The 15391-nt window shown below is 30.9% G+C and overlaps 1 protein-coding gene across 1 annotated transcript in view; it reads left to right on the top strand.

Annotated features, from left to right (window-relative positions):
* The window catches only part of LOC118181806 (gamma-aminobutyric acid receptor subunit beta-like), a 108278-nt gene that overhangs the window by 29750 nt on the left and 63137 nt on the right, over positions 1-15391 (top strand). Inside the window, exons 4-6 of the mRNA XM_035351011.2 lie at positions 3541-3761; positions 6672-6754; positions 13892-14023. Of these exons, the coding sequence (XP_035206902.1) occupies positions 3541-3761; positions 6672-6754; positions 13892-14023 (436 nt within the window). The remainder of the gene's footprint in view (positions 1-3540; positions 3762-6671; positions 6755-13891; positions 14024-15391) is intronic.

Here is a 15391-nt window from a genome sequence, read left to right on the forward strand (position 1 = left end):
CGGAAAAGGTTCCGGGTATCAAGTATTTCGAGCTAAAGAAATTCGAATTATTGAGAAAATTACATTAGTATTTAATAAATTTCGTACATTCGTTTTGAAAATTTCGAAGTACTAAATTTTAGTAACAGATGCTGTAAGCAATTTTATGTTCATTTGCTTTATTACTGAACCTTAATTTATAAATTTTAGCGGTCTCTCGCAATCGTCTCTTTGTCCTCAAAACCGAAAAAATAAATAGAAGCTTAAATTGCTGTTTGTAATACGCTGCATTGCTGCAAAGACAGCAGTTTGAACTTTAACGTATTTGCCTGGAAATGCTGCGACATCTGTTGGATGAAAGTGACACATGAAATAAAGCAGAAAAATCTAATCGATTGGCCTTCCTTGTAACATACTTTTGTTATTACAACTTAACATTTTTTTTAACATTGAAATCTGCTTCATTCTTTTAAAGTTAAAAAATGAATGTTCGGTTTTCAGTGAAAATAAGGAGTATTTTGTTTTCTTGTTCTAAGAATAGTTCATCATTTTTCTTTGGAAAGCTAAAGATAAAAACAGGTAGAGTTTTCGCATTTTGCTTGGGAGTAATCACAAAATAAGCGCAGAAAGTCAAACTGCATTTCCAAGTAATACGTTTCAACAAACGTTACACAAAAAAGGATGCAAATTGTATTTTCTTAGCGGTAATTAAACGTTATTGATATATAGAAAATGGATTTTATACCGAATTTGTTTTCGAGAAATTTTCATTCAGAGTTACATTAAATGGTTACAAAGTGAATCATTTATTTAAATTGTATTTTCTAATTAAAGCTCTTCCTCTAATCTTTGGTATTATTTCGAATTCATGCAAAATACATAGCACCCTTATAATATTTAAACACGTGTGAGATGCATGCACATAAGAAACGAGCAAAACTGTAAAAAGCTGAATCTTTTCATGGTTGTATTTTTATCTTTTATGATGAATATCTAAAGAAATTATTCGTATTATTGAGCTCCTTTTATTATTTTAAATTCTTATGACCGAAATAATGCAGCCTCCTCGCAAACGAGTTTCTTTTACTGCACTGCTCAAAAAAAAAAAAAAAAAAAAAAAGGAACAGTTCTATATCTCCCTTTCTAGTGAGTCGATTGAGGAAATTCAATTTGCATTTTTCATGTCCGGAAAGCGCGAGTTAGGATATGTATTAGATTTATATATACCATTGTTCTAATATAGGTATTTTTACACAAAAATTGGACTTTTTCTGAAATGATGTGCAAATTTTTTCCATACTTCGACTCTACGACTCAAATTATGCCAAACTGACAAGTTTTTTTTCGTACAAGTTTTTTTTTTTTTTTTTAATTAGCTCTCAAAGTTTTAGCTCCTCAATGTTGATTGGAATTTGGTATATATTTATTAATCTTCTCATTTTTATTAAACTTATTTGATTCTTCCTTTCAAATTTCTAAATTTAGACTCATTCTAAATAAAATTCGCCCATTTTTTATGATTTATTTTTTTAATTTGTATTTTCAAATAATTATTATAAATTTTTCGAAACAAATTTTGAATTATAATCCATAAAATGTCTATCATCTTCTTAAAGTAGATGTATTTCTAAGCATACCTGCAAAAAATTAGATTTTTTATTCAAAATTTCTGAAGATATACGTGAATTTATATTTTGGCGAGTTTTGAAATTTGGCATATTTGTTGAAAGCGATAATAACATCAAATGTGGTTTGAAATTATTTGAAAGCAGGAACGATGTGACTTTTTTTACGCTCATGCACAATGAATCAGGGAAAGAAAAATAGGTTCCCATATATTAATGAGTTCGCCAAGTGAACTATTCTTTTAGCAAACTGAAAAAAATGAGCAAAGATAAATTTTTACATTTCTCCGTAAATTCCACACCACATTTTATAGAATTTAATATTTAGGCATAATCTGAGTCGTTAGTTTGTGTCAAAATGCCTATATTAGAACAATGCTATATATAAATCTAACACATATCCTAAGTTGCACTTTCGAGACATTAAAAACGCAACTTGAATTCCGTCACCTTGCACAGTAGAACGGCAGATATAGAACTGTCTCTTTCTTTTTCCTCGCAGCGTACATTACATTTACTATTTTCTCCATAATTATATGTACTTTTTTTTTTCACGTTTCCCGGCATGAATTTTTATCTGTGTTACGTACCCATTCTCTTTTTCGCTTATATCATTTGAACAAAGTACTTCTTTATTTTACAATTAATGTGAAAGCTCAAAACGAATGATCAAATCTTACTATAAAAATGAACAATAATTTCTGAAACAGTTAATCAAATATCCAGAATGATTAATCTATCATAAATTGGATTACATTTCTTGGAACCTTTTTCATCTGTGATCAAAACCTATATATTCATAATGTTCTCAATAATTTCACTTATTTAATTGTGGTTTGTTACACTGTACCTTTTCTTAAGGAAAGTATGTCGTTAACCCTTGAAGAATAATGTAGTTTGGGTTTGATTTATTAGATTATGCAAAGCACTCGAGGGCTATCTGCCTAAGGGAAGGAGGCCTTCATGGAGGCATCCCTCCTTTTACGCAGATAGCCTTTAATCCGCTTCGCCTAAGGAAAACCGGCTGGTTTATACGTTACACATGAGGAAAACCACGATAATGCCCATGCAGCCAGTCCGTTCGTCGGGAATCAACCGTACATCTTCGTGCAAATTTCATAAAGATGCTACAAACAAATTTTTTATTCTATCACTTGCAACATATAGCATTTTTCAGCAAAAATAAGTATTTTAAAAAAATAAACCCTAAAATTTCCTTAAACATAAAGGAACAACTGCAAAGCAAAATCAGAGAGGTAATACTTTCATATTATATAAAAGTGCACTATTTTGTAAATTTTGTATAACTGTCCCCAATAAAATATTAATTAAAACTATTTCTCAGACTAACCCTTTCGTTGAGAGGGCTGTATAAAAATTAATATTTGTTAATAAAATGTTTCTTCTTCCTAGCGCTGAATTTTGTGAAACTCTGTTTTCGATCTTAAAAGTTCAGATCTCGGTATAATAGCTATGGCTATAACGTCTATAGCTGCCTTTTTCATATGCCATGTATAATGCTTTGTTCCTGCATTTAGCGACGGAAAAGAATTTACTTGCTATAAAAAATTTGAGTTCGCATTTTGTTGATTTCTCATTTTTGCTCCTGTTCTTGTCCTCGTGTCACTCGGGTAGGAAAATGCTCTACAGGTGTTCTCCAATAGTGACACATAAAAAAAGCAAATACGTCCAAGAAGGATTTTAAATAGGTAATTTTCAATATGTAAACTCTAAAATAACCATAACACTGAATTCGAACAGAACAAATGATCATTCTCTATTTCATTTGTCCTGTTCTTTATTGACTATAGCATACTCATACTTTCTGCAATGCTTTTTTTAAGAATGACCACTTAAAACAAATCAACTCTGAACTAAACAACACGTAACTTCACCCATACAGTAATTTCTACCAATCTAACAATTCTCTTTTCAGGATTACACATTGACACTCTACCTGAACCAATTCTGGACCGACGAGCGCTTAAAATTCAGTAAAGATAACTATGAATTAACTCTTTCTGGTGACTTTGCTGAGAAGATATGGGTTCCGGACACATTTTTTGCAAACGATAAAAACTCTTTCTTGCATGAAGTTACAGAGAAAAATAAAATGGTGCGATTGAAGTCCAATGGAGAAATTGCATATGGTATGAGGTAAGACAATTTAAGATCGTAATACTAGTCTTAGATTTAAGGAAACGGAATTATTTTAGGTAATATTTTGCCATATGTAACGCTGCGGTATTAATATTGAAGAAGAAGACAATACAAAGGGTTTCGTTTGCAGTAATAAAAAAAAAAGGTCCAGTGATTTAATAGTAGATATGCTCTAAAAACGTAAAGATATTTTTTTCTGGCATATGCAATGTATGTTTCTGGCTTAATTATTTTTGACATTTTTCTGCATAAATATTGAAACTGATACTCTGATAGAATTTAACCACCTTTCAACTACATTTCAGCTTATGCAAATGTAATTGAAAGACATAACGAAAATAACCAGACTGTCAGTGTTTAACTGAATGCAATTTTTTTTCAATGTTTTCATTTCAGCACCGAATTTTAATGTTTAAATTTTTTTCTCTGCGTGGAAAGGGAATACTTTCTTGTGTACGATTTTAGCAGATGAAAATTTCTATGATATACAGAAATAATAAAATAAGTATTTACAATAATCAATACTAAACATGTTATTAAGAGGGTGCCATTATTATTCGAAAACCTCCAAAATGGTAATATTTAATGTATTTTTTCCATAAAAAGTAAACATAAAATTCTGAATTTTTGGATTGAGTAATTTTTATTCCTTTAACATTTTGTTCCAAACTTTGAGTTCTAAAACATAACAAATGTTTAGACTGAGATGGATTAAATACGACTGTGACTTCAACTACTATATTGCTTTTGAAGGCATCGGGAGGGGCAGAGAAAACAAGGTATTTTTATAGTGGAGAAATCTGTCGTTATTATTGCGAACTACAATCTTTTCAAATAAAGGCGTATAAAAGAATGGTAATATAAAAAGCGAAAACAGTTGGATTCTTAAATAGTTTTTACAAACTTACTGGCTAAAGTAAATTATATAAATTTCCTTTTGCTGTACTATAAAAGTAATTACGAATCGAATGAGTTTTACATGAAAAGTCTGAGTTAGGGTTACTTGAATTACTGTTAAGCAAAAGAGGACTATATGCCAAACACGATAGATGCATTCATCATTTCTATTTGATTTTCCCCATTAGTTGACGAGTTCAATAAACATATAGTTTTGAGGAAATTGTAGTTAATGTCTTCTCCGATATGGTAGTAAAACTTCTTAATTTCCAGATTTCATTAAATTTACAGCAATTCTTTTACGTAAGTGTTCTGAAAGAAATGTACAGAAATAAATTTCTAAATAAATGACTGAATGTTGCACCTATCCAATAAATGAGAGTACCTCTATAAGGAAAAGTAAAATATGTACCAATGTTTATTTTACGACTCTTTTAATCAGAGTAATGTTTTAATTCAGTACACATTTAGAAGCAGAACACTTTTCTCAGCACTTTGACCAAATTAAACGCTTCGAAATTTCATGAGATAAAGAGTGGAAGTGTTGCGACATCTGTTGACAGAAGACGAAACTCAAAGAACATTGTTCAGCGATACTCTCATTGTAAAAACAACATTTTTTATAATAATAATTCCTGCCGTAGGAGGAGTCTAAAAAATGATTTTAATATCTATCGTATTTAAAATAAATGCACTTATCAGTTTAACCTTTTCATTTTTAAAACTATTTATAGTTAAAATTATAATAAATTTTAACTTTGAATTGAATGGATGTACTGACATTTCGGATTGAAATTATATATAATTTATACTCCTCCTAATCCTCGAATTCGGTAATAAAACCAACACATTTGGTTAAGAATTTTATTATATTTACGCTCAAGTTAGAGATAAAATTTTCGAACAAAATCAAGATTTTGGCTCAAAATTTCATAGACATTTGGTTTTCAGAAAGCATTACTCCTGAAAGAGGAAAACATCATTTAGTGATTGTGTTTTCTTGAATATTTGTTTTACAAGGCGCGGAATTCCTGAAAATATAGTTAACGTATTGCTCATCATTGGATACCCCTTTCAAAAATTAAGATTAATAAAAAAGCTTTTGCTTTGAAAGGCAGTAAAAATGCAAATAGAAGTAGAAGCCAATTGGGTTTTATCTTCTATTTGCATTGAAATTTGAGATTTCTTTTTTATTCAATGTTTAAATTATGTAAAAAAAGTACATTTGTTTTAAAATTATTTACTGTTTTTATGAGTGATGCATATTCGGAAAATTGATAATTCATTGAAACTTCATTCCACAGCCCAACATTATCTTCGTAGTTAAGGTAGCATGTTAGCAGGTACATAGATCAGATCACATAATGTTTGATCCTGCAATAGAATTTCTGCCTTTCTTTATAGTAATTCCTGATTAGATTTGATGTCCTTAATCTTCCACAGCAATCTTTTCATGATTAAGCTAGCTTTCTAATGTAATTGTTAAATTCTTTCCAAATTGTTAAATTTATTTAGATATTTTTTATATGAGGTTTGACATACTTGTACTCAGACGTACGTTTTTAAATGACTGAATTAATCTTGACAACAGAGTGTGTATAAATCTCTGCGAAATAAATAACTTGCAAAATAAACAAACCCTACAAAATAAATAGAAAAAATTGGCAAAAAGAAGGAGAGGTCTTATTTTCTGGTATATATGGTATCGTTTTTCAGATTTGAGAATTGATAATTAATCAAAAGAGCAGATTTTTACCTCTCAGTTCAAAATGTTTTAGATTTATTCAGCATAATCTTTATTATTATTAAAATTACTAAATTTTAAACGCATTCATCATTAACTATAAAGATCGATAAAATTGTGTAGTTAGATTTAAAATCAGATGTTTGGTTCGTAAGTCATTTAACATTCAACATTTGCGTTCAGATATGTTCCTAATAAATTTCTGTTTTTGAACTATTTATTACTAAATTAGCATGAATTTATAATCGTTATACTTTTCCCCTCAGATTCACAACAACACTCGCTTGTATGATGGATCTTCATTACTATCCACTAGACACTCAAAATTGCACTGTAGAAATTGAAAGCTGTAAGTATTTTTTTTAGTTATTTATTTTCTAACTTCCTTTAAAAAAAACTCAGTTTTAAAACTGCTAATGGATCAAAATTAAACATATACGTGAGACTGTTGTTTATTATACCTACCAGAAATGGATTTGATGAAAAGTTTTAAACTTCTTAGATGGCTGTTCTGATGCACATATACATATATATTTCTCTTTAAAACAACGATAATTTGAATCTGAATATTTAGTTGTTAGATGAAAATGAAATCAGTATTTTCTATGCACAAAGTTTTCAGGCCAGATGTTTTCAGTCGTTAACATAATTAAAACAATTAATTAAAAACTTTATTTAATAATATTCAATGAAATTAGATTAGGTTAATTTCCTTCCTTCTCTTTCAGTCCGTTTCCTTTTCGAAATGTAGGCATGTAGGGTGGCTCATAAATATTGATATATTGGTTGGTTAAATATTGGTTTAATCTCTAAGGGTAGGTAGGGCACGGCATAGGGATTGAGAACTGCATAACAACCCGTGTTCATAAAATATTGTACGCCGCTAAGTGGTGCTGTTGACGAGGACTGTGTACAATGTTTGGGCAAAATTGGTCGGCGGATCGGCGATTGCTTAGTCGGTTCTTACCTGCTGCGATCACCAATGGCGTCAACAGATTATCTCATCATTTTGGAACAGTTTATACCAGGTTTACTTTCCTCTGTGCCACAAAATGTGAGACCCATTTTGATGCAATGTGAGACGGTAAAGACTTAATCATAATTATTTATTTGTTTAAACGTGTGATATAATTTCTGACTGACTTTTCAAGCCATTTATATTGTGAAATCATAACTATCTAGTTTTTATAAGTCTGTTATAATATCTGGTGATTTTAGCATTAGTGTTAGTACATCATTAAAGTAATTTAATAAGATTATCTAGCTTATTTATCACGTTTTATAATTTCAATAATCACATTTTGTAGTTTCAATAAACTACAACTCTAGTCTGGAGGCAGAGTGAAGTAAGATGGAATCAGCTCCATCTTCTTCAAATTACCAAATAAGACCTTTGAATGCGTTTTTTGCTTTGTTTTATGTCACTTGCTAAAACGTGCTATTACGTCTGTAGCTAATGAACAGTGTTATACAAGCAGTTATCATAAAATGAGATATTTGACTGATTCAGACATTTTTAATATAGCATAACTAACTACAAATTGAAAAAGAAAACGAAAAAACTTCAGTGTGAAGTAAGTAAAAGAGAACTATCGAACTAAATTTATCCTCTGTCCTCTGTACTGAACAAAAAAGGGCAAATGAAATAAAACTTTGAAAATTAAGTTACGAATATATTTTGTTAATGTTTTAAGTTAGGAAAATATTTGAACAATAATGTTTCTTGAATGTAGCCTGATGGTAGTTTTCTCTAGGCCGTTATAAAACATAATACAATAACTGCAGTTTTCAGGAATAATAATAACGCACATTGCAGGTTATTTTGCTTATGATAAAATGCACTAGTGCTATTTGCATAAGGAAATGGTGACCTTTGAGGAGGTTTTTCGAAGGTAAACTGGTTTGTGTTCACGTTACACTTATAATGCATAATATCCAAAGAAATAATATAAATTAAAGGCAGCTCAGATTTATTAGAATAATTAATCATTTTAGGCTGATGGAGTCCCGACAGTATCATTTTCATGAGGATAATGACATATAAAATGCCTTAGTGGATATTGAAACTTTTCCTCTTAAATATTGTAAATAAAGTCTCAGACAAATCGCTCTCTGATTGTTTAAGATAGTGAGCAGTTGGCTGGATGGAAACAGGATTATCACATATTAAAACAGCAATGCTGATCTCTACATCAATCATAACGTGCAAAATCCATTTTTTCAACACTTTTTGGGTCACGAATTCCAGTTCTAGATTAACTAACTTTTATTTGCGTGAAAATTTCTGGAAGAAAATTTTCTGGCTCCGAGAAGAAGAATAACACACATATTTCTCAGCTAATTTCTGATCATTCTCTAATTACAGAAATGTTAACATCTACATCTTCTGTGAGAAGGATTTTCGTCCAAGGAAATCTTATCAGAAGAAACCTTCCTAACCTATTTATTCCTTTAAACATGGCAGCACTACTGAGATGGGCAGTGGCACATACGTGATGAAGCAAGCGATAGTGGTGCTCATTATTATTATTTTTTGGAGGTTACGTCAAAGCATATTCAAATGCATTCTGTTCAATTGCATAATTCCGTGTCATGATCTACATGAACTCAGCAACTCTTCCAATACTTATGAAAGAGACAATTCCGAAAAAGAATTATCATAGCTTAGGGAATAATTTCATTCAGTCTACCACCATCTTCAAAAGAAAGCCCTATCAGCATGTGATATCATCAGTTGTTGCAGTCTTTGTTTAGATGGTTGTCCTACCCTGTCTTCTAAGTTATGAAAATGAAGAAACCTTAAAATCTCTGTAATATCCAATAGAAACTGAGTGAATAAAAATCACCAAACTGAGCACTAAAATTTAGATCCTGTTAAAAACTTTGATTGTATGAGAGTTTTATGATTTCTTTCGTGCGTGGTAACAATGAAAACTAATTTTCCTTAAAAACCTCCTACATGAAGGCTCTTATCTTGAGATAGGAATGAGCATCGCAGCAATCAAATAATCCACTCTAATCGAAGAGATGCTCCAGGATTTTATTTCTAAATGAAGAACTAGCAACTTTGTTGGTTTCACGAATTAGCACGCACTTAGTGAGGGCTGGTAATAATGCATCAAATTTATTCTTTTAGAAAGAAAGGTTTAGTTTTCTTTTTCATGACTTTTTTCTCTTTTTTAACGTGCGTTATATTTTTCAAAAGCTTAAATAGCACAGGAAATAAAAAATTGCAATATATTATCCTGTTAGCTATCCCTAAATCATATTTCAAGTTCCTATTCCGTTTTTCTTAAAAATTATATAGTAATTTTTCTATTCGTGACCCCTTTTTATCAGCGAAATTTTTTCGTGACACCAGAAATTAAAATATAAATTAATATATACAGAAATAAATATTTTTTCATAAATAATATATTGCTTTGGCAATTAATATAATATGAAAAGTTATTTTAGGATTTATTTCAAGTATAAAAAATTAAGGAAAGAAATCCTGTTTTAATGAGACGGATGTGTTTGTTTTTTGCCACATAACAAATTAAATCTTGGTACAATATTTGGCACAGCTGTATGTAAAGCATCTTTAATATTTTTCAACGTTAAATGATATTTGGATTTAATAAATGTTAAAGATGAAAAAAAATCGTTTGACATAATAATCGTTTCGTATTGAATAGCAGAACACTTAATGCCATTTCAGATGTGCGATATTTCACTTTCTGGATCCGATCCGAAAGTCAGTCAAGGATTTTAGGGAAACTCAAGTTTATATCTGAGTAGCTCGATAGCTCGCGAATTCCACTTGAGCTTTATGGCAAAAGAATAATCTCATTAATGTCTATTAAAAATGATTTTTGAAACCAAGATAACATCTGGTTTCAAAACTGGTTTTAAAATTCAAAATTCGATATAAATTACTTGCAAAACTGTGTTTCTAGTCTTTCTCAGTGATCTCTAGCAATTTGTGCAAATAAAGGTTTACAATTATTTCTTTTCAACTGTAAAATTATTGATAATCAAAAACATTTCCAATGAATCATTTTCCGCCCTATTGTTGATCTTTTTAATAAAAACCTTTAATTTTGTCATTCGAAGCAAGCATACATCTATTTTATCCTTGAAGAGGTAATTTGCAATCGCTTCATTTCCTGGAAATATGACAAATACAGATGATTTAGATGACAGAAGCTCTTTCCGTAACATTTCCAGGGATACTGCTTTCCATTTCGCTTCCATTACTTTCCAGAGTTATCAATCGCGAGGGCTAGCACTTAGAACTCTTTTCAAGAGACTACAGTCACAATAGTTCATAGGAGAAATGTCAGGGGACTTACGAGGAATACCTTGAAAAGATATATACGCAATATCTGAACAAGTCTTCATTGTTTCAAAGAATGCAGTGGCGCCTTCCGAAGTATGACTTGTTGCTTTGTCTTAATGCAATTTCGCTTTTTGATAGACACTGTGATAAAAAAGTGTTCTTTTCTGTGCATATTGGGCGTAAAACTTTCTCTTAATAGTATCTTGAGCTGATTTTAACATTTTAGCCACTGTTCTTATTTTAAATTTCCCATTGTAAGAAAATCCTCCAAAAATGATAAACCACTTGATGAAATTCCTTTGCATTGACGGAAATCAGTTCGTACATTTTTTACTCTTAGTTTTCGACAATAAACTTTGTTTTTTTGCTGCAAACATTTAGGTAACCTCATGTTTCATCAAGGGTCACAACGTATTTCCATTTTATCTCCAGCTAAATACTTTTCATACAAGGTTCTTCAAATTTTTCTGCGTTGAGCCACATGCCTCGATAAAAGCTGGATAGTATTATATTTTTAAACTTTTTAAGTTGTAAATTTTGGTTTATTATTTTAGTTATTGTTGTTACGGATGTATTTAAAGATTTTGCAATTTATTTCTGGCGTCGTGCCTTTTCCGTACTTTCGTTTGTAGTCTTTTATCTATGTAGAAGTAATGACTCATATTTTTGCATTTTTTATTAATAATGTTGCTTATTTTACACTTATAAATATTACTGTCTTGCGTTTCACAACATTTTTGAATAATGGAGAGGAAATATTTTTCTTCCGAAAGCACAAAAGCGAATCCTTCAATCCACGGCTTATTTACATATGACATTTTGAAAGAAGAATAAATTTGAATGTAGCGAACAATGTTTCTTATTTTAAATGTTAAGCTGATTTCAGAAATTTTCATTGCAAAATATTTGCTTTTTTTTAAATTCTTTACCGAAATTGTTCTGAAAAATATAAACATCCTCTATTGCACAGCTTTGAACGCCAAAATCATTTTGAAAAGAGCAGATAAATCAGATTTTTCTTCCATTAAAAATATAATAATAAATTTTTAATAATATTCTTCTTCTTAATCTTGCCCTCATGATGTCTATTTTACTTTTTATTGTAATAAAAAAAATTTTACATTCGGAGTCCATGCCATTACAGAGATTTAAAAATAAGCGGCTCTTAAAAGCACAGCTTTTAATAAATTTTATAACTTTCGCAGTATCCTGAAGCACATCGTTCAATTCTATTGCTAATTTTTTGCTGCAAGGCCCTCTGAACAACAGGGGAGCAACCACCGGCTTTCTAGCTAAGACCTGTACTTAGACGGACTTGGCTCCTGGCTTACGTAATCAGACTTCATAGTGACTAAAACCACGATTCTTCGGTGGTAGATTCAGGCTCGGCAAGGACTATACTGTTACTGTCTTGTCTATCCCTTGATTGGATATCGAAGGTCGTCCTTGGGAGTTTGCTCCCTTTGGTCAACACTGGTGTCTGACATCGTTCTCTTCACAGGTGACCAGCTGGAGTCCGGTCGCCATTGACTTGGGTGCTTAAACTTTTAAGCTACAAATACATGTGAGACACGTATTCTGGCCAAAACTGGTTATTACGGGCCTGGCCAGTTGGGCTTCGGTCGGAACAAACGTAAATATTATGGGCATGGCCCATGAGGTAAATCATCATGGTCCAAATGTAAATATCACGGGCATGGTCCGTGGTACAATGATCGAGACAAATGCAAGCATCACAGGGCGTGGCCCCTGGTGCGACGGTCGCGGTTTTATTTTGCCTCACCACAAACAGCAAAGATGTCAAAGTAAATTTCTGAATAAATAATAATTTCCAATATTGGTCTTTTCAATCCGTACACTTTATTCAACAAAATAAGTAACAGGGGAAAAAAGTTACGTTTATTATAGGATCGAAATAGCCGAATCATTACTGAAGAATATGCCAAAACCAGATTATAAAGGACGGAGACAATAATCGTACTTTGATATACCACAGAGACCGCACGGAAAACATTCAACTAATTTTCTTAAACATACTGACCCAACAGTACCAAAATTAAAGCCATCAAGAACTTGAAAAGTTTGCGCAAAAAATAAAAAAAGTAGTGAAACAACGAGGGAGTGCATAAGGTGCAAAGATCCATTACATATACCAGTATGTTGCAAACGATATCACGCCATTGAAGATTATTAATTTGTTATTATTGATTTTTTATAAATGCTAATTTATTCAGGTTTCGCAGAAAATGTTATTGATTTATGTGGCGTTTTAGTGATTAATAATAGATTTTTTGTGCGGTATCTACCTTAATTATTACATAAGGTTGTAATTACTTATCAAATATTCCAGAAATTTAAACCAGTTGTATCTTACACAAGTATTTGCATTCCGTAAATCGTGCGCGTTTGGTAAAATTTATTACCGATTTGCTGAACCGTGGACTGTCTCGAAGTCTGCACGATCTGGTTTACGTTTTGAACCCAGGCCGTTGAAACGTAAATCATAGGTTAAGGGGTTAAAACTTTGACTGAGTGCAATTTTGTTCCTTTGGGTTAGTCGGGGAGTTATGCGTTTTTGTGGCATATGTTGATTCTGAAATAATTGATAAGCTGAAACTGGAATGCGATAACGCTATTGTGATACGCTTAGTGGCAGTTTTCAATGTGAAAGTATAATTTACACTTCAACTTTGGCAATACTGAGATTTTATAATAGCTTTGTACAGAAAATGTAATAAATTAAAGATAATGAAGGTACTGTGATTAATTTTTCTTTAAACTCGTGAATTTGAATTAAATTTTCGCGACCTCATTTGGGGTCTCAACCCACAGTTTAGAAAATGCTGTAGTAAACCATGTTCTATAACATATACTCTGAATTTTATTATTGTAAGAAACTGACTAGATAGTTTGGAAAGATAGCACAATGCATTTAAAGAAGAAAAACAATTCTTGTTCTATGGAATTACAAAATAAGTAATCATTAGTTTGATTTAATTTCAATTCTAAGAAATTTGTTATATTTATCAAGAGTCTGATTTAAGAATGTCAAAGATGTACGCAATTTTATATAGCGCTGCTAATTTCTTTATAAATATGTTTAAAACTGATAGTTTCTGTCCTAAAATATTTTGTCGGTTTTTGAATATTTCATTTTTTCTTTAGATGGATATACAGTGAAGGATGTGGAAATGTATTGGACACAAACCCCAGTTGTAGGTGTAGAAGATGCAGAACTCCCACAATTTTCTATAGTAAAATATGAAACAACAAACAGAATGGAGAAGTTGGCTACAGGTACAATGATTATTGATTTCACTTGAGAATAAAGTCTTCATAAACATTTAGTTTATTAACTGAGACTCTAAATTCCTCCTTATTGTACCTAAAATGACATTGTACTACCTAAAATGATAGTTGTAGAACACTGATGTGTTTTAATTGTATAATTTCTTAGTCTGCGATTATTTTGCTTTATATTGAATTTTGTTGATTAAAATTGTGTGATATCATTATGCCCGTAGATTTTCATTTTCTTTAATTCGCTCAAATATTTACCATAGTGGGTTGTTATTTTTTTCTTTACTTAGTATTTTCTTTATATAATGTTTCTTCTTATTTTATAAATTTTCTGATTAATTTTTACAAATTAACTCCAGCAAATATATTTATTCCTTGCATAAAAGGTAAACAGCTGATTAAGCAAATAATATTCGAAAATCGGTATGTACATGCATTTTAAGCAAAATTTGCCCAAGAGCTATTGATGTTTATCTCATTGTCTAAATAACTTCCACAAACAACTAAAAATGTTTGTTTTAGTCATACGTAGAATTTACCACATAACAGAGACCTTGAATATTAAATGTGGAAAGTTTAAAGCAAATATTCTTTGGACTAGAACAAAAATACCTACTGAAGATAATTAATTTTTTTTGCGTGCCTTTGTTTTCTCACGCATTCACATACCTTCGTTATGGTTCGTAGCATTTTCATTCTAAATGCTTTTTAGATAGCAAAGCTAAATGCTGACATACTGTAGTTATATTGTCAGCAAAATTAATAACCCGGCCTTTATTTTCGCAACCGTTGATCGCAGATATGTATTTAAAATTATAAAAATAACTCAAAGATTCACGTATTTAAGTTAGTATTATCATTTTTTTCGCGTACAAAATACGAAATTTAACTTTTATATTTTTAGCTGCTCCCATTGCTTATATTTAGGGAACCTTTGTATCCGTTATAGAAAATAAAGCGCAAGAACAACAACAGACAGGTTTGAACAGAACAGGTTTTCGTACAACAAAAAAGTACTCGAGATATCTGGCACTAAAGTTGGGTAATCATGTTCAGAGGCCGTATACAAATTGGAAAGCGAAATGTTTGGATTATTAAGTTATTAAAAACAAATTATCGTTTTAGGAAAAGGTGCCTCTTTTTAAGGTATTAGGAGACTAAAAGTACCATATAGATTATTGCGAAATGATCAGTATAAATTTCTGAAAAACAGAGATCTTACTCACAGAATCATATAGAATTCATATTCTAGAAAACAGTGGTACTCAGCCAGCTCGTAATATTATCTTTATTATTTAGAAAGGAAAAATATTTACATTTAATGGAATTTTTTGCATGATGCCATGTGATGATTCTAAAAAGAAA

This window comes from Stegodyphus dumicola, chromosome X1 (genome assembly GCF_044657685.1).
Source record: "Stegodyphus dumicola isolate Sdum_Otavi_A_Nest chromosome X1, ASM4465768v1".
NCBI classification, from domain to species: Eukaryota; Metazoa; Arthropoda; class Arachnida; order Araneae; family Eresidae; genus Stegodyphus; species Stegodyphus dumicola.